Genomic DNA, 25349 nt, shown 5'->3' with positions numbered 1-25349 from the left:
TTTTAGATTAATAAACTATTTATTTGTTTACAAATATAATGTTACCAAATCTTAATAACAATTTAATTAACCTCTGCATTTGAAGCATCAATTTACAGGAAGAACCTCCCCATTTTCACTTGTCACTATTCTGTTTTTACAGCTTGCTGTTGACAGGATGAGGTAACTCCACTACAATTTTTCCTATGTTTTTTCCCATGTACATGTAATCTACTGCACGGAATACAGATTCCAAACCAGTAAACCTGCCTTCAGGGGACAGATCTCCATAGTCAACTTCACAAATCAAATCTCCACTCGTCTGGAGTTTCACTAGTGATACGATTGCTTCTTTATATCCAGCCATGTTTTCAGGCAAAAAAAACCCATGGATACTGGCATTCTTTTTTAACAGGTAAACAGGTAAAGCTGAAGCATTAATAGGCAAAATGCCTCCAGATGATTGATAACCAGAAATAAAACCGATAATAATAAGATGGCCGTTGGGTGCCAAAGAGCGGACTGAGTTATCAAACATACTACCCCCAACTGACTCATATACAACATCTACACCTTCTGGAAACTCCTTCTTTAGAATAGAAAACACATTTTCTTTTTTATAGTTAATTGGAAGGTCACAACCAATTGATTTTAAGAATCCTGCTTTCTCATCAGAAGAGCATGTTCCAATCACATAGCATTTGGCTTTTTTTGCAAGTTGCACAGCGAATTGGCCTGTTCCACCAGCTGCTGCAGTTACCAAAACTTTTTTTCCTTCAGATAGATTTCCAAGTTCCTTTAAGCTTATGTACGCTGTTGTACCACTAATAAGCAAAGTCAAGTAATCCGGTTTAATTGAAGGCACTGGCATGGCCACATTAGCTGGTACAACTATGTACTCTGCAAATGAACCAGTTGCGACATACGCTACCGGTTGGCCAATGGTGTAGGTTTTACTAGCACTGAGACCCATCGCTACAACTTCTCCAGTGCCTTCAAATCCAACATCAAATGGAGGTGTTATTGTGGTATCATACCGACCAGAGGTGAAATTGACATCGGATGCATTAACTCCAACAAATCTGTGGGGATCAACAAAAATGTGTTAGCATTACTGGTATACACTTTTATCATCTTATTTTGCACAGAGAAAAACATTGAGATGCCCAAATGTAGTTTTTTTTTCTGGTATACATTATAAAAGTCATGGTAATAGAAACATTAGGGTATGGACGTCTACCAGGGTGACTAGAAATCACACACATGCATACTGCTAGATTAAAATAATTCAATACAGCATTTAGCCAAATAGGCCCAGATGTCTTGCCAATGTATCTTATTACCTGGTTCACTTTTTTTTATAAAAATATAATATATTATGTATTTATTATACATACACACATCTTCAGAAACAAAAAGTTGATGCATTCTAAAAAATATGCAAAATATGCAGGTAGTGACCAACAGGGCTCATTGTGTGGGTAATGGCCAATTAGAGGTAGGATGTGGGTAATGGTCAGCAGGGCACAGCATGAAGGTAATAGCCAGCAGAGTGTAGGATGTAATGGGAGCAGGCTGCAGTATGAAGAAAATGGGCAGTAGGGCATAGCATGAAGAAAATGGTCAGCAGGACACAAAAATATCAGGCCAGACAAAAAAAACCCAACAAGGTACAGAGTAAGAACAGTCAATAACCTAACTGATCCTTGCACTGTTCTGAAATAGTGTGAGCTCATTGTCCCCACAACATATAAGTACAGCCACCATGACAAACACGCACCCTAATGAAAAAAGAACTCACACTGGTCATGAGCTGTAAACATTTATTTTTAAAACAAAAGAAATTGGTACAGTGCCTTATACTTATGCATTCAAAATACTGATGCTACTGGTGGCAACACCAAAACTACCTGGCTGTAAATTATAGGAAATGGTTCACAGAGGATGAACTTAGTTAACAGAAAGATTGAATATATAAAGGAGCCTATATTAATGTAAAAATACAGATGGTCAAAACGTGATAATCTTATATCCCCTAAAATAAAATAAACATAATATGAATGTACCTACAATGCCATGCTGATATTCTGGTGACATCAATGGGCTAGATAACAAATGGAGCCCTATTAAGCGACGCCGCGCTAACTGTGCTCGATTTTGGCTTTTTGCGCACATCGGCTATTGCGCGTATTACAAGTGGAAAGTAAACAGTTTTCTCTCAGGGGAGCACAAAAAGCCACAAAAAAAAATAAAAAATTTATGCTTACCTGGTAAATTTATTTCTCTTGGAGTGTATCCAGTCCACGGATCATCCATTACTTGTGGGATATTCTCCTTCCCAACAGGAAGTTGCAAGAGGATCACCCACAGCAGAGCTGCTATATAGCTCCTCCCCTCACTGCCATATCCAGTCATTCGACCGAAACAAGACGAGAAAGGAGAAACCATAGGGTGCAGTGGTGACTGTAGTTTAATTAAAATTTAGACCTGCCTTAAAATGACAGGGCGGGCCGTGGACTGGATACACTACAAGAGAAATAAATTTATCAGGTAAGCATAAATTATGTTTTCTCTTGTTAAGTGTATCCAGTCCACGGATCATCCATTACTTGTGGGATACCAATACCAAAGCTAAAGTACACGGATGATGGGAGGGACAAGGCAGGAACCACTGCCTGTAGAACCTTTCTCCCAAAAACAGCCTCCAAAGAAGCAAAAGTGCAAATCTGTTCAACAGAGGCCTCATTTTTAAAGGCCCAGGTGGAAGCCACAGCTCTAGTAGAATGAGCTGTAATCCTTTCAGGGGCTGCTGTCCAGCAGTCTCATAGGCTAAGCTTATTATGCTCCGAAGCCAAAAGGAGAGAGGTTGCCGAAGCTTTTTGACCTCTCCTCTGTCCAGAGTAAACGACAAACAGGGCAGATGTTTGACGAAAATCTTTAGTAGCCTGTAAGTAAAACTTCAAGGCACGGACTACGTCCAGATTATGCAAAAGACGTTCCTTCTTTGAAGAAGGATTAGGACACAATGATGGAACAACAATCTCTTGATTGATATTCCTGTTAGAAACCACCTTAGGTAAAAACCCAGGTTTGGTACACAGAACTACCTTGTCTGAATGAAAAATCAGATAAGGAGAATCACAATGTAAGGCAGATAACTCAGAGACTCTTCGAGCCAAGGAAATAGCCATCAAAAACAGAACTTTCCAAGATAAAAGTTTAATATCAATGGAATGAAGGGGTTCAAACGGAACTCCCTGAAGAACTTTAAGAACCAAGTTTAAGCTCCACGGGGGAGCAACAGTTTTAAACACAGGCTTAATCCTAACCAAAGCCTGACAAAATGCCTGGACGCCTGGAACTTCTGCCAGACGCTTGTGCAAAAGGACTGAGCAGAGATCTCTCCTTTTAAAGAACTAGCTGATAAGCCTTTGTCCAAACCCTCTTGGAGAAAGGACAATATCCTAGGAATCCTAACCTTACTCCATGAGTAACTCTTGGATTCACACCAATAAAGATATTTACGCCATATCTTATGGTAGATTTTCCTGGTGACAGGCTTCCGAGCCTGTATTAAGGTATCAATGACTGACTCGGAGAAGCCACGCCTTGATAGAATCAAGCGTTCAATCTCCATGCAGTCAGTCTCAGAGAAAGTAGATTTGGATGATTGAAAGGACCTTGTATTAGAAGGTCCTGCCTCAGAGGCAGAGTCCATGGTGGAAGAGAGGACATGTCCACTAGGTCTGCATACCAGGTCCTGCGTGGCCACGCAGGCGCTATCAGAATCACCGATGCTCTCTCCTGTTTGATTTTGGCAATCAGTTGAGGGAGCAGAGGAAACGGTGGAAACATATAGGCCAGGTTGAAGAACCAAGGAGCTGCTAGAGCATCTATCAGTGTTGCTCCCGGGTCCCTGGACCTGGATCCATAACAAGGAAGCCTGGCGTTCTGGCGAGACACCATGAGATCCAGTTCTGGTTTGCCCCAACGATGGACCAGTTGAGCAAACATCTCCGGATGGAGTTCCCACTCCCCCAGATGAAAAGTCTGACGACTTAGAAAATCCGCCTCCCAGTTCTCTACACCTGGGATGTGGATCGCTGACAGGTGGCAAGAGTGAGACTCTGCCCAGCGAATTATCTTTGAGACTTCTAACATCGCTAGGGAACTCCTGGTTCCCCCTTGATGGTTGATGTAAGCCACAGTCATGATGTTGTCCGACTGAAATCTGATGAACCTCAGTGTTGCTAACTGAGGCCAAGCTAGAAGAGCATTGAATATTGCTCTCAACTCAAGAATATTTATTGGGAGGAGTTTCTCCTCCTGAGTCCAGGATCCCTGAGCCTTCAGGGAGTTCCAGACTGCGCCCCAACCTAGAAGGCTGGCATCTGTTGTTACAATCGTCCAATCTGGCCTGCGAAAGGTCATACCCTTGGACAGATGGACCCGAGAAAGCCACCAGAGAAGAGAATCTCTGGTCTCTTGATCCAGATTTAGTAGAGGGGACAAATCTGAGTAATCCCCATTCCACTGACTTAGCATGCATAATTGCAGCGGTCTGAGATGCAGGCGCGCAAATGGCACTATGTCCATTGTCGCTACCATTAAGCCGATTACTTCCATGCACTGAGCCACTGACGGGCGTGGAATGGAATGAAGGACACGACAAGCATTTAGAAGTTTTGATAACCTGGACTCCGTCAGGTAAATTTTCATCTCTACAGAATCTATAAGAGTCCCTAGGAAGGAGACTCTTGTGAGTGGTGATAGAGAACTCTTTTCCACGTTCACTTTCCACCCATGCGACCTCAGAAATGCCAGAACTATCTCTGTATGAGACTTGGCAATTTGAAAGCTTGACGCCTGTATCAGGATGTTTTCTAGATACAGAGCCACCGCTATGCCTCGCGGTCTTAGAACCGCCAGAAGTGAGCCCAGAACCTTTGTAAAAATTCTCGGGGCAGTGGCCAACCCGAAGGGAAGAGCTACAAATTGGTAATGCCTGTCTAGAAAGGCAAACCTTAGGAACCGATGATGATCTTTGTGAATCGGTATGTGAAGGAAGGCATCCTTTAAGTCCACTGTGGTCATGTACTGACCCTCTTGGATCATGGGTAGGATGATCCGAATAGTTTCCATTTTGAATGATGGAACTCTGAGGAATTTGTTTAAGATCTTTAGATCCAAGATTGGTCTGAAGGTTCCCTCTTTCTTGGGAACCACAAAAAGATTTGAATAAAATCCCTGTCCTTGTTCCGTCCGCGGAACTGGATGGATCACTCCCATTACTAGGAGGTCTTGCACACAGCTTAGGAATGCCTCTTTCTTTATCTGGTTTGATGATAACCTTGAAAGATGAAATCTTCCTTGTGGAGGGGAAGCTTTGAAGTCCAGAAGATATCCCTGAGATATGATCTCCAACGCCCAGGGATCCTGAACATCTCTTGCCCACGCCTGGGCGAAGAGAGAAAGTCTGCCCCCCACTAGATCCGTTTCCGGATAGGGGGCCGTTCCTTCATGCTGTCTTGGGGGCAGCAGCAGGCTTCCTGGCCTGCTTGCCCTTGTTCCAGGACTGGTTAGGTTTCCAGGCCTATCTGGAATGAGCAACAGTTCCCTCTTGTTTTGAAGCGGAGGAAGTTGATGCTGCTCCTGCCTTGAAATTTCAAAAGGCACGAAAATTAGACTGTTTGGCCTTTGATTTGGCCCTGTCCTGAGGAAGGGTATGACCCTTGCCTCCAGTAATGTCAGCAATAATTTCCTTCAAGCCAGGCCCGAATAAGGTCTGCCCCTTGAAAGGAATGTTGAGTAATTTAGACTTTGAAGTCACGTCAGCTGACCAGGATTTAAGCCATAGCGCCCTACGCGCCTGGATGGCGAATCCGGAATTCTTAGCTGTTAGTTTAGTCAAATGAACAATGGCATCAGAAACAAATGAGTTAGCTAGCTTAAGCGTTCTAAGCTTGTCAATAATTTAATTCAATGGAGCGGTCTGGATGGCCTCTTCTAGGGCCTCAAACCAGAATGCCACCGCAGCAGTGACAGGCGCAATGCATGCAAGGGGCTGTAAAATAAAACATTGTTGAATAAACATTTTCTTAAGGTAACCCTCCAATTTTTTATCCATTGGATCTGAAAAAGCACAACTGTCCTCAACCGGGATAGTGGTACGCTTTGCTAAAGTAGAAACTGCTCCCTCCACCTTAGGGACCGTCTGCCATAAGTCCTGTGTAGTGGCGTCTATTGGAAACATTTTTCTAAATATAGGAGGTGGGGAAAAGGGCACACCGGGTCTATCCCACTCCTTGCTAATAATTTCTGTAAGCCTTTTAGGTATAGGAAAAATGTCAGTACACACCGGCACCGCATAGTATCTATCCAGCCTACACAATTTCTCTGGAATTGCAACTGTGTTACAGACATTCAGAGCAGCTAATACCTCCCCAAGCAATACACGGAGGTTCTCAAGCTTAAATTTAAAATTAGAAATCTCTGAATCAGGTTTCCCCGAGTCAGAGATATCACCCACAGACTGAAGCTCTCCGTCCTCATGTTCTGCATACTGTGACGCAGTATCAGACATGGCTCTAACAGCATTTGCGCGCTCTGTATCTCTCCTAACCCCAGAGCTATCGCGCTTGCCTCTTAATTCAGGCAATCTAGATAATACCTCTGACAGGGTATTATTCATGATTGCAGCCATGTTCTGCAAGGTAATCGCTATGGGCGTCCCTGATGTAATTGGCGCCATATTAGCGTGCGTCCCCTGAGCGGGAGGCGAAGGGTCTGACACGTGGGGAGAGTTAGTCGGCATAACTTCCCCCTCGACAGAACCCTCTGGTGATAATTATTTTATAGATAAAGACTGATCTTTACTGTTTAAGGTGAAATCAATACATTTAGTACACATTCTCCTATGGGGCTCCACCATGGCTTTCAAAACATAATGAACAAGTAGGTTCCTCTGTGTCAGACATGTTTAAACAGACTAGCAATGAGACTAGCAAGCTTGGAAAACACTTTAAAACAAGTTTACAAGCAATATAAAAAACGTTACTGCGCCTTTAAGAAACACAAATCTTCCCAAATTTTGAAATAACAGTGAAAAAATGCAGTTACACTAACGAAATTTTTACAGTGTATGTAATAAGTTAGCAGAGCATTGCACCCACTTGCAAATGGATGATTAACCCCTTAATACCAAAAACGGAATAACAAATGACAAAAACGTTTTTTAAACAGTCACAACAACTGCCACAGCTCTACTGTGGCTTTTTACCTCCCTCAATACGACTTTTGAAGCCTTTTGAGCCCTTCAGAGAAGTCCTGGATCATGCAGGAAGAAGCTGGATGTCTGTGTCTGTAATTTTTGCTGTGCAAAAAAACGCCAAAATAGGCCCCTCCCACTCATATTACAACAGTGGGAAGCCTCAGGGAACTGTTTCTAGGCAAAATTCAAGCCAGCCATGTAGAAAAAACTAGGCCCCAATAAGTTTTATCACCAAACATATGTAAAAAACGATTAAACATGCCAGCAAACGTTTTAAAATACACTTTTATAAGAGTATGTATCTCTATTAATAAGCCTGATACCAGTCGCTATCACTGCATTTAAGGCTTTACTTGCATTACTTGCATTACGGTATCAGCAGCATTTTCTAGCAAATTCCATCCCTAGAAAAATATTTTAACTGCACATACCTTATTGCAGGAAAACCTGCACGCTATTCCCCCTCTGAAGTTACCTCACTCCTCAGCATATGTGAGAACAGCAAAGGATCTTAGCTACTTCTGCTAAGATCATAGAAAACGCAGGCAGATTCTTCTTCTAAATACTGCCTGAGATAAACAGTACACTCCGGTACCATTTAAAAATAACAAAGTTTTGATTGAAGAAATAAACTAAGTATAAAACACCACAGTCCTCCTACGACCTCCATCTTAGTTGAGAGTTGCAAGAGAATGACTGGATATGGCAGTGAGGGGAGGAGCTATATAGCAGCTCTGCTGTGGGTGATCCTCTTGCAACTTCCTGTTGGGAAGGAGAATATCCCACAAGTAATGGATGATCCGTGGACTGGATACACTTAACAAGAGAAAAAAAAAAACAAACAAAAAAAAAAAAAACAACTTACAACCTACATGTGCTAACCCGCATTTCAATAAGCCCCCTACCCTAATAACCCCTAAACCACCACATAGCCCACGCAAAGTACCCCACTACACTATTAAAAAATGCCAAACCCCCACCCCACAAAGTAACCCGCTACACTATTAACCCGTAAGCCACCACACTCTCACATTGCAAACTACTCCGCTACACTATTAACCCCTAAACTGCCACACCCCCACCGCAAAGTACCCCGCTACACTATTAAACCCTACACCCCCACATCATAAAGTACCCCGCTACACTATTAATCCCTAAACCTCCACATTGTAAAGTACCCCGCTACACGATTAACCTCTAAACTGTCACAACTTCACATCGCAAACTACTCCACCACACTATTAACTAGGGTTGCACCGATACCGATACTAGTATCGGTACCGATACCAAGTATTTGCATGAGTACTTGTACTCATGCAAATGCACTGATACTTAAACCGATACCTCCACTTCCTACCCATATGCTATCTTGTGTTTTTTTCAAACTGCATGTTCCCATTTCGTTTTAAGCTGAAGTGGAGACTAAACTAAAAATTGTTTACTACTGTTCTGCCAATACAAATTGCTGTTATTTGTATTATTGTAGGAGAGATCACTGTACCTCGTTCAGACAAACCCCTGAAGTACTGGTCAGTTAATAAACTGAGATTTCCAGCTCTGGCTAAAATGGTCCAAAAATATCTTTCTGCCCCATGCAGTAGTGTGGAAAGTGAAAGACTGTTCAACTTAGAGTCAAGCCTCCTTACTGATTGCATGTTCAGCTATAAGTCTGTTTTTGCTGAGAGGCTTCTGTTCCTTAAAAAGAACTTGCCACTAACTTTTGAAAATTTATTCTAATTGCTAAATTGCCTTTTTGCTAGTTCTCATCTTGCACAATGATGTTCAAAACATACTGTACTCTGAGGAACATCCATAGGTTAGCTTATATAATTGCAGGAAGAGTACTCATGGCAAAAATTAAGTTAATTCCAATGAACACTCATCCTGCAATTATAGGATTAGATTTAGATTACATTTGATTGGTAAACTTTATCAATGCTTTGTTCACATTTCCAACTCCATAGACTTTAATGGAGTAGGACATGTAATGAGAGCATTGGTAAAGCTTACCAGTCAAATGTAATTTAGCCCATAGTGTTGTTCGCCATGATTAAACAGTGCACTGTTCTATTTTTTACTGTATTGCACTTTTGGTTGGTTGTGATTTTATATTTGTTGTTATTATTAATATATTTTATTGTAATATTTTTATTTATAAACATGTTCTGTGAACTTTATGACAAATAAAACTGTTTTATTATTTCATAATGACTTAAGTTACAGTCCTTCATAATTATAAAGAAGGAATCTTAAATAATTAGTCTGTATTGTGCTTGGTTAACTGTCACATGACATTAAAAAAAAAAAAAAAAAAAAAAGTATCGGTAATTGGTATCGGTGAGTATTTGAAAACAAGTATTGGTACTTGTACTCGGTCTTAAAAAAAATGGTATCAGTGCAACCCTACTATTAACTTCTAAACTGCCACAAGCCCCATTACAAAAGTACCCACTAACCTCTAAGCTCCCCTAAACCGCTATATATATATATTTGTTTAAAACTTAAGTCCAGAGAGTGCTGTTTTCTACCTGACTATATATATATATATATATATACATACACAACAAAGGGGTTTGTTGGTTAAGCACACCACAAAAGGACGGTTTGTTCTTAGCACACATATTGTGGGAGTGCTACCGAAGTGACCAAAACAATTACAAGACAACAAAAAGTATCGGTGCACATCCAACCACTTAAGCCCACTCTTTCATGGCATATTTGTATATGCTTCTGTCTGTCAAATATACTAAAATTGGGATTAACATCTCGCAATAATATAGACTTGCTGCAGTGTGGAAACTGGTTAGTGTTAGGACCAGTCTAATATGGGACACCTTGTAAGCGGTGACTGGCTTAGCAGAATATGATCATATTGTGTGACTAAGATCCCTATTTTATTTAAATTTAAACAGGCAATTTTTTGCAGCATAAATATAAGTCAATATTATTGTGAGATGTTTATCCCAATCTTATTTGAACTATGTAAGTATATTTAGCAGACAGAAGTTTTTATTTAAATTTAAAAGCATATTTAACAGGCAAATTTTTTGCAGCATAAATATAATTCAATATTATTGCGAGATGTTAATCCCAATTTTATTTGAACTAGGTAAGTATATTTAGCAGATAGAAGTATATTTGTTTTTGCAGCTCAAATATAAGCCAATATTATTGTGAGATGTTGATCCCAATCTTATTAGAAGCTATGTAAATAAATATATATATATATATATATATATATATATATATATATATATATATTTTAACATTACAGAAAATACTACAAATTACAGAAAAAAAGAGAAAAACATTGCACTAAAGTGATTTAGATCTTTTGCTGCCCAAAAAACTAAAAAAAAAAACCGCCAAAGTCAACCTCTATGTGAAAAATTTGAGCATAAATGCAATTTCATTCAAGCGATTGCATGTACTTGCAATACGAACACACATTGCCACATTGTAGTATGAATTTAAGAGTTAAAAACACAGCAATCTCGTGATCACATTTATGCTCCTTGCACCACTTGGAATCGGCCCAAAATCGCTTAATGGTAGCACTATTAAAAGGGACACTGGACACAAATATTTTCTTTCATGATTCAGATAGAGCATGACATTTTAAGCAACTTTTTAATTTACTCATATTATAAAATTTTCTTCATTCTCTTGGTATCTTTATTTGAAATGCAAAAATGTAAGTTTAGATGCCGGCCCATTTTTGGTGAACAACCTGGGTTGTTCTTGCTGACTGGTGGATAAATTAATCCACCAATAAAAAAAAAGTGCTGTCCAGAGTTCTGAACCCCCCAAAAAAGCTTAGATGCCTTCTTTTTCAAATAAAGATAGCAAGAGATTGAAGAAAAATTGATAATGGGAGTAAATTAGAAAGTTGCTTAAAATTGCATGCTTAATCTGAATCATGAAAGAATTTTTTTGGGTACAGTGTCCCTTTAACTGTTATAGAGCATCCAGTATGCCACTTTTTATTAAAATTGCAAAAAGTTATAATGTAATTAAATGCAGTTTCAATAAAAAAAAAAATACATATTGTTAAAGATTGTGACTCCATAGTTTGTGTAATTATTAATATTATTATATATTTATATAGGCTGCACGATTAATCGCGGATGGGGTTTTAAACTGCGATCAATCGACGCGGTTTTAAAACCGCGAGACTACGCAATTTAAAAAAACTATATAAATCTTCAGATGTATTTGTACTGCATTGATTTGTATGTGATTTATTGCAAACCAGCTCCATCTAGTGGTTGCTTTTAGCACACATTAGTAAAATGGCTGTTTTACTTTTACTTTCTGTTTGTGATCTCAGTAGCAGCCGATCAATCTATAGAAGTCTGAAAGCAGAGCCCATGCAGATGTGAAGAGGACGGAAAGCCACTTACTTATATATTTACCCCTAGGGACGTCTGCAGTCTGAAACTAAGGGTATGTAGTCATTATAATACCTCCCACACAATCTCCTGCTCTCTGAGGAACGGCTCAAATACATAGCAGATGCTATATATATATATATATATATATATATATATATATATATATATATATATATATATATATATATATATATGTATGGAGTGCAGAATTATTAGGCAAGTTGTATTTTTGAGGATTAATTTTATTATTGAACAACAACCATGTTCTCAATGAACCCAAAAAACTCATTAATATCAAAGCTGAATAGTTTTGGAAGTAGTTTTTAGTTTGTTTTTAGTTATAGCTATTTTAGGGGGATATCTGTGTGTGCAGGTGACTATTACTGTGCATAATTATTAGGCAACTTAACAAAAAACAAATATATACCCATTTCAATTATTTATTTTTACCAGTGAAACCAATATAACATCTCAACATTCACAAATATACATTTCTGACATTCAAAAACAAAAACAAATCAGTGACCAATATAGCCACTTTTCTTTGCAAGGACACTCAAAAGCCTGCCATCCATGGATTCTGTCAGTGTTTTGATCTGTTCACCATCAACATTGCGTGCAGCAGCAACCACAGCCTCCCAGACACTGTTCAGATAGGTGTACTGTTTTCCCTCCTTGTAAATCTCACATTTGATGATGGACCACAGGTTCTCAATGGGGTTCAGATCAGGTGAACAAGGAGGCCATGTCATTAGATTTTCTTCTTTTATACCCTTTCTTGCCAGCCACGCTGTGGAGTACTTGGACGCGTGTGATGGAGCATTGTCCTGCATGAAAATCATGGTTTTCTTGAAGGATGCAGACTTCTTCCTGTACCACTGCTTGAAGAAGGTGTCTTCCAGAAACTGGCAGTAGGACTGGGAGTTGAGCTTGACTCCATCCTCAACCCGAAAAGGCCCCACAAGCTCATCTTTGATGATACCAGCCCAAACCAGTACTCCACCTCCACCTTGCTGGCGTCTGAGTCGGACTGGAGCTCTCTGCCCTTTACCAATCCAGCCACGGGCCCATCCATCTGGCCCATCAAGACTCACTCTCATTTCATCAGTCCATAAAACCTTAGAAAAATCAGTCTTGAGATATTTCTTGGCCCAGTCTTGACGTTTCAGCTTGTGTGTCTTGTTCAGTGGTGGTCGTCTTTCAGCCTTTCTTACCTTGGCCATGTCTCTGAGTATTGCACACCTTGTGCTTTTGGGCACTCCAGTGATGTTGCAGCTCTAAAATATGGCCAAACTGGTGGCAAGTGGCATCTTGGCAGCTGCACGCTTGACTTTTCTCAGTTCATGGGCAGTTATTTTGCGCCTTGGTTTTTCCACACGCTTCTTGCGACCCTGTTGACTATTTTGAATGAAACGCTTGATTGTTCGATGATCACGCTTCAGAAGCTTTGCAATTTTAAGAGTGCTGCATCCCTCTGCAAGATATCTCACTATTTTTGACTTTTCTGAGCCTGTCAAGTCCTTCTTTTGACCCATTTTGCCAAAGGAAAGGAAGTTGCCTAATAATTATGCAAACCTGATATAGGGTGTTGATGTCATTAGACCACACCCCTTCTCATTACAGAGATGCACATCATCTAATATGCTTAATTGGTAGTAGGCTTTCGAGCCTATACAGCTTGGAGTAAGACAACATGAATAAAGAGGATGATGTGGTCAAAATACTCATTTGCCTAATAATTCTGCACTCCCTGTATATATATATATATATATATATATATATATATATATATATATATATATATATATATATATATATATATATATATATATACACACACACACACATATATATATATATATATATATATACACACACATACATACATATACACACGGTTTGTATTTTTATGCTCCCATCGTGTATTGGACATTGAGAAACACGTACATTAAAATTCTGTATATTTAAATAAAGTTTTTATTGAAAAATTAAGGTGTTATAGTAATTTTTAAGAAAATCACATTTCCCCCCCCCCCCATATCTCCCAGTATGGGGGGGAAAAAAATGTGATTTTCTTAAACTTTTTATTGAAAAATTAAGGTGCTATAGTAATTTTTATTTAACTCTACATAATCTTAATGTATGCGTTTCTCAATGTCCATAAAAATACAAATCGTATATGTATAGGTTGTGTTTTACTTTGTATGTGACCAAGGCCTCTGTGAGGGGCCAAAACGTTATGTTTTACGTTGTTTTGACACATTAAAGGTGGTTGCAGTAATTCTGTGGTGCTTGCTTACTTGTTGTTCAGATGGGAGTTTCACTGAGTCCAGTTCAACAAACCCATTATACAGGGAGTGCAGAATTATTAGGCAAATGAGTATTTTGACCACATCATCCTCTTTATGCATGTTGTCTTACTCCAAGCTGTATAGGCTCGAAAGCCTACTACCAATTAAGCATATTAGGTGATGTGCATCTCTGTAATGAGAAGGGGTGTGGTCTAATTACATCAACACCCTATATCAGGTGTGCATAATTATTAGGCAACTTCCTTTCCTTTGGCAAAATGGGTCAAAAGAAGGACTTGACAGGCTCAGAAAAGTCAAAAATAGTGAGATATCTTGCAGAGGGATGCAGCACTCTTAAAATTGCAAAGCTTCTGAAGCGTGATCATCGAACAATCAAGTGTTTCATTCAAAATAGTCAACAGGGTCGCAAGAAGCGTGTGGAAAAACCAAGGCGCAAAATAACTGCCCATGAACTAAGAAATGTCAAGCGTGCAGCTGCCAAGATGCCACTTGCCACCAGTTTGGCCATATTTCAGAGCTGCAACATCACTGGAGTGCCCAAAAGCACAAGGTGTGCAATACTCAGAGACATGGCCAAGGTAAGAAAGGCTGAAAGACGACCACCACTGAACAAGACACACAAGCTGAAACGTCAAGACTGGGCCAAGAAATATCTCAAGGTTTTATGGACTGATGAAATAAGAGTGAGTCTTGATGGGCCAGATGGATGAGCCCGTGGCTGGATTGGTAAAGGGCACAGAGCTCCAGTCCGACTCAGACGCCAGCAAGGTGGAGGTGGAGTACTGGTTTGGGTGGGTTGAGGATGGAGTCAAGCTCAACCCCCAGTCCTACTGCCAGTTTCTGGAAGACACCTTCTTCAAGCAGTGGTACAGGAAGAAGTCTGCATCCTTCAAGAAAAACATGATTTTCATGCAGGACAATGCTCCATCACACGCGTCCAAGTACTCCACAGCGTGGCTGGCAAGAAAGGGTATAAAAGAAGAAAATCTAATGACATTGCCTCCTTGTTCACCTGATCTGAACCCCATTGAGAACCTGTGGTCCATCATCAAATGTGAGATTTACAAGGAGGGAAAACAGTACACCTCTCTGAACAGTGTCTGGGAGGCTGTGGTTGCTGCTGCACGCAATGTTGATGGTGAACAGATCAAAACACTGACAGAATCCATGGATGGCAGGCTTTTGAGTGTCCTTGCAAAGAAAGATGGCTATATTGGTCACTGATTTATTTTGTTTTTGAATGTCAGAAATGTATATTTGTGAATGTTGAGATGTTATATTGGTTTCACTGGTAAAAATAAATAATTGAAATGGGTATATATTTGTTTTTTGTTATGTTGCCTAATAATTATGCACAATAATAGTCACATGCACACACAGATATCCCCCTAAAATAGCTAAAACTAAAAACAAACTAAAAACTACTTCCAAAAATATTCAGTTTTGATATTAATGAGTTTTTTGGGTTCATTGAGAACATGGTTGTTGTTCAATAATAAAATTAATCCTCAAAAATACAACTTGCCTAATAATTCTGCACTCCCTGTATATATATGAATCTGCATTCTCACTATGTACAGGTCAGCAACCATGATGCAGGTTAAAAAAAAAAACAAAAAAAAAAACTTTACTACTAAATAGAGCAAAATAAAAACTGCACTCACTGGATTTTAGTCAAAAAGAACAGCAATAATCTTTATTCTAGGTGACATCTAGGGGGCTGTCTCCCCTTACTCAGACCAGAAGGAAGGGGAGACAGTCTACAAAATGTCACCTAGAATAAAGATGTTTGCTGTTCTTTTAGACTAAAAAGTGAGTGTGGTTTTATTTTTGCTCTATATTTATAAATATAAAACAATCTTGCAGGTTTCCCCAACTTCCATGTTCAGCATGAAAAGATATTGTAATCTACTCGTGTTTTTTTATATATCTGCTCACTTATATATTTATCAATGCAATGTATATAAATGCAAACTAAATAGTGATATATGTTGCCTTTTACAAACAATGATATTGTTTGCCTTTCAAATTTCCATTCAACTATTTGGTTTTTACTTGGGTCACATTGTGTACAAAAATAATATGTGTTATAGTATGCAGGGGATTTAAAGCAGTAGCTTTAAATGTTTTAGTTTTTTGTGTTTGTTTTTTTAATGGGCAGTTACAGAACGAGTGCACACCCAGTACATGATTCATCTACACATACATGTACACTGATTGGTAGGGGAATAGTGGATATAGTGTAGCCGATTATTTGCATTTATATAACCAACAAGAACTGCACTAGGTGTGTGCTCATGCGGCAGATCTAATGTGAAAAAGGGCTAAAGTAGACTTTTGAATGCACCTTGCATTGAGGGCTTCTTGTAATTGTAAGATGGGGCAGTAAAAACCCAGCATTCTATGGGTGTGTCCCTTTAAGAGAGAGACTTTAAATATTTTATGAAGGATTGCATTTTAAAATTTAAATAATGCTGGGTGGCATTATAACATTGCCGGGCGGGAACTGTGTAGTAGTTTGCAATATTATTAAATTTTCTGTCATTTATGAATGTTACTTAAAGGGACAGTCCACACCAGAATTGTTGTTGTTTAGAAAGAAAGATAATCCCTTTATTACCCATTCCCCATTTCTGCATAACCAACATGTTGTTCCTTGTATCTATGCTTCTGCAAACTGCCCCCTTATTTCAGTTCTTTTGACAGACTTGCATTTTAGCCAATCAGTGCTCACTCCAGGGTAAATTCAAGTGCATGAGCTCAATGTTATCTATATGAAACACTTGAACTAATGCCATCTAGTGGTCAAAATGCATTCAGATTAGAGGCGGTCTTCAAGGTCTAAGAAATTAGCATATGAATCTCCTAGGTTTAGCTTTCAACTAAGAATACCAAGAGAACAAAGTAACATTGGTGATAAAAGTAAATTGTTAAGTTGTTTAAAATAACATGCCCTACATAAATCAAGAAAGTTTTTTGGGACTTGACTGTCCCTTTAAGCTATTCAATGCACAAATGAATTGCATAATTAAACATACATTGATTGAATGATAATATGAGCAAAAACTATTAAAAACATTTAATATTTACTAATGTTAACTAATATTGGTTTACATTTTCAGTAAAATCAGTCAGGTGGTACGCCCGCTAAAAAGACCCTAAGGAGAACACTGAATCCTAAAACCCCTGCAATAGATATTATTTATTTTGCTTGCTCTTACTGTAAATTACTCCTTAATAGTGTGCTTGTTCCACTTCTCACAGAGAAGCTACAGCTAAAATTGTTTACTTAAAGGGACATTGTAGTCCCCTTTATTGTTTTCCCAATTGTCTATTTTAATTGCTGGAATGTATTTGTTTGCAAACAGCTAATTTACCTTTATCTGAAGTAGCTACTTTGGCCCATTGTATCCCCAACTACACTGAGAATATGAGTAAAACATTTTCTCTGTAGAAAAGCTATGTACATAGGAAAGAGTAGCACCAATTATTCTCTCATTGAGGGGTATGAAGGAGAGATAGAGGTTTTGTACATGAAAAAACTGCATGTGTGTATTCAACTTCCAGTCTCAGTCCAGTGTAATGGGCATGTCCTGTGTGATGGTTTTAATGAGGAAAATACTACTATTTCAAATAAAGAAATAAACAAACAAATCTACCATACATTTAATATTCTGCATTAAAAAAAACTCTGCAATATAATTGCATTATTTATTTTGTCCCCCTTTCCTGTAATTCCATTCTGAAATTGTGAGCTTTTCAGTTTCTGTTAGAAATGGAAGTGCAGAACACTTATATACGACACAGCCATTGGTTGCACACTCTAGTGACCTATGTATAACTGTCCCTAATTGGCTACAGCAGAGAAGGTAACCTAAGTTACAACATGGCAGCTTTACACTTTTCTTTACACTTTTGTCAATATTTAAACAGCTAATGAAACTTTAAAAAATACATCTACACTTTATTCTCAGACTATTTTTTTCTTTGTATGCATCATTCTATCTAGCATGTATTTAGTGTTTAATGTCCCTTTAAGAACGCTGCAATTTGACTGACAGCTACATATTATATGATTGCTTAGAGCAATGCCCAAAGTCATTTATATTGAGCTCTAATTTGTCACAGCCAAAGTAGATAAGATACACAAACACAAGAGGGTTCTCAAGTGCTTTATTCCTGGATTTAATTTGTATGTAGTATTAATTGCAGAATTATACTATGTACATATAAAATAAATACTTTGTTTTTTAATAACATAACCCAAGTGAACTGGTTTATATAAAATTTTCTATTTCCCTATAAAAATACCAGGCCAGTAAAATAAACAAAGTAAATCAGAATAAAATGGGAATTACATCTGAAAATAAAACTAGGACTGTACTACAGTGTTTGCAAAATGTACACTAACCATGACTAGCAAACAAAACAAAAAAATGCAGCAGATATCTGGCTCCCTGGATGTCACAAACCCTAATTAAAGCTTTAAAGAAATAACAAATATTAAGAGATTTGCTGACTCTTATTGCAAAATAGACTGAGGTTTGTTGTTAGTAAGTTTGTCACGTTCACTAAACTGGAGCATTTCAAGTCAATATCTCCAGTTTAAATGAATTATAAATATGAAAGTGATATTTAAATTGTCTAAAAAAAACCTTCTCCTCCACATCTCTTCACAAATAACTAGCACTTTTTTTTTAAAAGAGTTTTTTAATGTTTACTATTTAAAACTCTGACTGTAATTAAACATATGCTATGTGATTCATTATACAGGCAAATAGAGTAACCTGCACATTACAGACAACCTTAGATTCAGTTACTGCATGTTTCACATTAGAAACTGATGGGAGCTTTGCCTTATTTAAATGATTGTGCAACTCTTTTCTTCACTACAATTAGAAACAAAAAAAAAACACATTCAGGTGGATACAATTAGATAGATTCTGAAAAACAAAATAAAATGCAACTGAAAGAATCTAAATTGAACTTGACACATTACAGTGTGACCCTCCAAATATAAGAAAATGTTTACAAAAATAATTTTAGTTGAAAAATATTTATAGTTTATTTTTTTTTACACCAAAGGAAAAAAAAAAAAAAAAAAAAAAAAAAGAAGAGTAGCTGTGTCCTTATACACATTTACACCGCAGTCCCAATTTACCCCAGTGTAAGGCAAAGCCCCAGCACACAACGTTGTGCCCTGCATGTAAATAGGTAGATTAACCTTGTGTGTGCCGACCTACCCGAGCCTGCACTTGTAACATGGGTTAAAAAAAGTGGGATCATTTAATAATGATCGCTCTCTAGAAAGAAAAAAAAAGTGAATAAGTGGGGAAAAATGATTATTCAGGTTGAACTGGTGTAAAAAGCTAAAACAACATTTTTTAAAATTTCAGCTATGATAGAAATGAAGAAAAAGTTAAATAAAATACAAAAAGGTTCAAAGTTGAAATAAAAGTAGAATTCAGAAAATTAAGTAAAATAAGGAAAATTTAAAAAAAAAAAAAACAATTAAAAGAGGTGTGAATTAAAAAATGGTTATCATCGACCTTATAGTGGGTAAAAAAAATAATTATGTAGTAGTATTTAGAAATAGCTGCTCTACTCTAAAATGGGATTCTATAATATTTTGTTGCTTCTAAAAGAATATAAAGCCATTGTAGAGCTGTGCAAGGAGACGGCAAGTGATGTGCTAGGGCCAAATAACATCCCAATTGCTTGTAACAAGTAGAACTGGGTTTAATAAATTCCTCCTTCATGGGTCAGAGGCACAGTGTGGCACAGGGATGTTGCAGGGTCAGGAGTCTCGGCTGCAGTTTGCCCTGAACCATATACTACTTAGTTCTCTCTGCATCACTGACAAGTTGCCTTTATTTCTTGTAACTAATCTGGGAAGTTAGCACTTTACACCTGTGATGAGCTGTCAAACTGATCCAGGAAAAAAAAAACTTCTCAACTCCTCGTTGTAACTACTTAAGTACAAGTATCGATTAATGAAATCGTTACACGACAAATAGCAAACGCTTGTCTTAATGATGATTGATCTTCTTGTGTATTTCTAAAGAGGATCTGACATGAAACACCAGCAATACAAATAATGCAACAACATAACTGCACACATGCAGGTAACAAAGTCCAATAATGAATCCCTGGGTGGCATCAGAACCAAATCTACCCTATTCAGTATCAAAACGAAGGGAATAAAGAGGAATATTACATGCTAAAAAATACAAATGCTTAAAGCTACCAAAAAAGTAATGCAAATAATATTACTAATAAAATAGTAGTTTTATAAAAAAAATATTGATTTATACTTGTATCATGATTTTATATATATATATATATATATATATATATATATATATAACATACAGTTACTTACAAACAAACACATACAGAGATGCTCCCATATTTTACTTATATATACACAAAACCAAGCGATCAAATTAAATTCTGCATTTTATAACTATTATAAAACAGCTAATTAAAATATATCTTTACTTTTGAAGCCTCGTTCACTCAACTAATAAAAGATAAATAAAAACAAAAATCTGTTACGATTATTTTAAAACAATCCATTAAATGACAGAAGAGAAAAGTCCCATCAAAGTGAAAATGTCGATTTCTGTATATTATAGTACGAGAGTTTTACAAAATATAGAAAGTTTGCATTATTGCATCGGATTTCCATTGCAAAGAAATAAAGGATTTGCAATGAACAAATATAAAGTAGATGAATATTAGCAACTGCATAGGAATGCTAATAAAATAAACCACAACTGATCATTATCATTTAATATTATTTATCAGCACTTGGTATAGTGATCACACACACAAAAAAAGAAATAAATCGGCGTTAAAACAAATGTGAAATAAGAAAACAAACATTTAGGTTCGCATTCTCAGTTAGATTAAATGCTCACTGTATATTTAAACACATAATAAAATTAAGTTATAGTTTATCCCAAAATGCAAGATTTATTGCATAAAGTTAAATACATTTTCAGGGTAAAAATGTACCCATAAAATAATTAGCCGTGATGTATATATGGTATTAAAAATAAAAAGTAAAAAATATCCATTTTTTTTTTTTTAATATCTATATATTAACATCTAACAGTGAATTTAACAAAACAAAAAAGCAGGTCAGGATTAGGAACTGGAAGGTCAGAACTGTTGTTTTTTTCTCCAGTCACAGAGGCAATGCTGGGGTTATATTGGGTTCAGACTCATATTTGTATTCAGATCAGCTGAATGTGAGCTGAGAACAGACATCACAAGAATATACAGTGAATTCACAGGGTCAAGGCAATTTCTTTAGAAAAGGGATGCCACACCCACAATCTCATTTTTTAGGGATGATAGCAATATCCTGAGAACCGAAAGGGTTAACCAAATGCAGAGACCAGTCGCATATAATGCTAGTTTATATACATAAAACAAAGCATTTCCAATATGCCTTATTTTAAGATGAGAATATATATATATATATATATATATATATATATATATATATATAAATATATATATATACACACACACACACATACATATACTCCACTCATCTAATAAAATTAAAGGGCTATGCAGTAATTTCAAATGTATCTTATGGGTTAACATTCTAGTGTCATCAACCTTAGAATACTGGAAGAGGGCTACTCAAACAGAAAACTGCACTTCATGAGTTAAAAAAGAAAAATGTCAGTTTTTAAAAACAGAGAATGAAAAAAATGTTTACAATGGAAGAAAACATTAACCGATTATTTGCCGCAGGAATTCACATGAGAAGGTATCACAGTACAATAGAGAGATCTTCTAAGAGGGCAAGGTTAAGCATTGTTGATATTGTACAGTGTAATTGAACATGTTCTCTCTAGGCTTACTTAACCCAGATGCTCTGGGATTTGGATAGAATAATCTCTGGAATGGTTCATATATAGGGCCTCTTAATGGGAAGCATGCCTGTGATATGGTCCCTGGGAGCCCATTACTAAAACTAGGTGGGGATGGCTCTAATATGGGTTGGAATGATTGTGTTGGTAACAAACACCATCATCTCCACTTTGCAAATAGTCTTATACACCATCGTCAAAGGTTGGTGAACTCAGATGTTTACAAAGTTCTGAACATATATAGGTAACCTATATAGGTAACCTGTTAAATTAAACACGATACATATATACACACACATATATATATATATATATATATATATATATATATATTATATATATATATATATATATATATATATATATATATACACACACACACACACACATACATACATACTCACACATACATACCCATATGGACAATTTAACAAAACAATGTGTGAAAAAAAGAATTCGGATTAATAAAAGGTATATCCCCATATTGCCCTGGTTAGAATTGTTTAGCCAAGTTGCGTTTCCCATGAGTAGGGGAGGCGAGCATAGGATAGGATGATAGAGATGCTGGGGAGAGAGAGAGAGGACAAGGGGCTGACTGCATGGAGTGATTTCCCATCCTGTTGATTCATTGGTTAGTGACATGCGGCACAGACAGGGATCCTGATGGATGAGCACATCCCACTAACCGCGGGACCTGGCTACTTTGCGACCCCCTAGCAGCAGTGGCTCAGGTAAAATGTGTGCATAATCATAGCGGATGCCACAGCCAGGATTGCTGGATAGTAAAACAAAATTAGTCGCCAGATGGCGGCTGCTAGAACTTTTGTTTTTATGAAGCAAAATTATATAGAATGACACATTAAAAGTTGAAAATACACTAAACGATAGATTTTTAGTTTAACTCCTCGGCAGCTGGAAACACGACTCACTCTGCTATAAGGGTTGAAAGTAGTTTTACATTGTGGGCAAATCAGTGTAAATATATATATATATATATATATATATATATATATATATATATATATATTACACACACACACATATATATATATATATATATATATATATACACTCATACAAAGTAGCTGTACTGCAAGTGTACAGTTCTGCTGATGGGGGCGTGCCAGGCAAGTGCATACTCTACAAGTAACCCATGATCTGAATGCTCTGTATTTTAAAGTGGGATTCGCCCATAAAGATAAAATGTTTACGCTTTTACATATTAAATACAACAGTGTTGTTGCTCACCGGTTCCTGATGAGGAGATCGCCATCCCCTGGCACGGGCACCGGGGCGTTGGAGATCAAGGTGACAGCCTCTCTGAAGTTTGGACTGATCTTGGTGACCACCAGCTTTTTCATGTTGCTGGGTATCTTGGAGCCATGAAAGTCCACAAAGTGGTGGGAATAGGACATGTCCACAATAGAGCGACTACACGGGGTTCGTATGCTTTGTAAGCCACGGGCCAGACGCACAGAGCTTGCCCTGATCCTCTGCAGGCTCATATCAGCTTCTGCAGTTTACACCAGGCCAAATCCTACAGCAGCTCAGCAGGCCGACCCAGGCACCCACTCTGTTTCCTACACAAGCAAATCCAGGCACTGTGCAATATAAATAAATAATTAGGCGGGTCTCTGGATGCAAAACTGACACAGCTTAGCTATTGCCTGCGTCCCTCCCACTGCTTTCTTCCCTAAACCTTCAGGATGGAAAGAAAAAAAAAATAGAGCAGATAGAAAAGCGGCCAAATCCCCCGGAGCTGATCTTCCCCCAGCACCGTTGCTAAAATGAATCAGGAACAAAGTTCAGCTCGTGCACTGTCTGCATCCTGTAATAACACAGCAGCCTGTCACCCCTTATACACACAGCCTGAGCACTGTTAGGTTCCCGCTTATGCACACAGCATGATCACCTGTAAACGATCTCACCCTATTTACACATATTTACATATACATTACACCCATATACACACACTACCTCTAACTTATCGCACCACCCACACACTTTAGACTGAACACTTCTAGGTGAATCTTATCATAAACACACCAGGAGCACTGCTAAGACAATCTCAGCCTATAAACATACAGCCTTAACACTTCCAGGTGAATGTCACACCGTATACAAACAGCCTGGGCACTTCAAGGTGAAAAGAGATTACTTTACACGGGCAATGTTGTATACTAGTAACAAGTCCTAGAGGTGTCCATATTTATATATGAGGCATCATTGTCCTACAGGTAGGTGCCCTGACTGTGTGCAGGACAAATTGTCCTACAGGAGCTCATACTGTGTACATAAGGTGAAATAGATCTAGAGGTTCTAAGTCTTATGTATTTAAGGTGCAATGAAATCTATGGGTGCTAAGGCTGTGTGTATAAAGAGTGAGATTTATATACAAATAGGCATGAAAGGAACGTGAAACCCAATGTTGTTGTTTCATTTTACATGAAATAAACATTTTGAGTCTTATGTCCCTTTAAAACATCCAAGACTGCAGGCACACATTGGGCAATCTCACACACACATTATATATATATATATATATATATATATATAGCACAGTCATCCAGCGTTAAGAAAGGGTTATAATTCTAAGCCTGAACCCCTCTAGGACTATGTGAGATCCCAGGCTATAGATAAGCACTTTTTGGCTGCATGTAAAAATAAATCAAATCTTTATAGAGATTCCAGCAAATCTGTTTCAGTTTAAGTTGGATCAACAATTTGCTGGACATAAAGCAAATGCCCTAGAGACACAATTGTAAAATAAACACTGCAGTGTGTTAACCAAAACGGTTTGCAAAAGCAAAAAGACATGTTTGTGTGCAGTGGCCATGACATGGTCTTTCTCAAACATGTATTACAAATACAGCCAATACAGTTTATAACAGCCTCTTGGCTGTCAGCTAAGGCCACAACACGTCTTTGTGGCAAACAAGTGGTTAATGAAGAGAGAGCACTTGAGGTTAATATACCGTATTACTGTGCCCAGGAGCAGCTGCCTGCTTTTTTAGCTACAAGTCCCTCCCCTTCCCGTGCGAAATATTCACTTCCCTAGCAAGGTGATACAAATCAACCCAGAGCCGCCGCCTGCTCACCGCCGAGGAAAGCCTTTCATGTCAGCGGAGGAAGCCGCTAGGAATCCTCCCGCACATCAAAGGCACCTTCTGGATCAGGGCAAGGGGTGCAAACCCGGGGAATCCCTGTTGCTACTTGCTACACGTGGCTGCAAGTCTCAGCATTGCTAGTGTTGCACGTGTTTGGGGGAAATAAAACACGCACACTCATACACAGAGAAAACACGCTGCCTTCATAAATCCTTCCACAAAGTGCCAGCCAATGCAAAATCCAAACAAGGGATCTTAGTGTATTTGATCTTGGAAGCCACTGTTAATTTCGTCACTATTTTAGATCAAAGGAGTTTTCTATCCCCATGGTCAAAATAACATTATCTATTGAGGAATTATTTATCTCACAAAGTAATGCAGAGAACAAATGAATA

At 37.9% G+C, this 25349-nt stretch overlaps 2 protein-coding genes across 2 annotated transcripts in view; one reads left to right on the top strand and one right to left on the bottom strand.

Moving 5' to 3' along the window:
* Window positions 1-23780, bottom strand: PTGR3 (prostaglandin reductase 3). Its single transcript, XM_053714857.1, has 2 exons — window positions 23096-23780; window positions 1-1061 (listed from the first exon to the last, which is right to left on the bottom strand). Exons 1-2 carry the CDS (start codon window positions 23350-23352, stop codon window positions 137-139), a joined length of 1182 nt encoding a protein of 393 aa, XP_053570832.1. The 5' UTR covers window positions 23353-23780; the 3' UTR covers window positions 1-136.
* Window positions 23781-24918: 1138 nt separating this feature from the next.
* Window positions 24919-25349, top strand: part of TSHZ1 (teashirt zinc finger homeobox 1) — a 122688-nt gene continuing 122257 nt past the window's right edge. Inside the window, exon 1 of the mRNA XM_053714856.1 lies at window positions 24919-25349. This exon is cut by the window's right edge and continues 1703 nt beyond it. The gene's annotated coding sequence lies outside the window, so the exon portion shown is untranslated.

Source organism: Bombina bombina, chromosome 5 (assembly GCF_027579735.1).
Source record: "Bombina bombina isolate aBomBom1 chromosome 5, aBomBom1.pri, whole genome shotgun sequence".
Classification (NCBI taxonomy): Eukaryota; Metazoa; Chordata; class Amphibia; order Anura; family Bombinatoridae; genus Bombina; species Bombina bombina.
The sequence above is the reverse complement of the archived record's forward strand: the minus strand, read 5'-3'. Positions and strand labels throughout refer to the sequence as shown.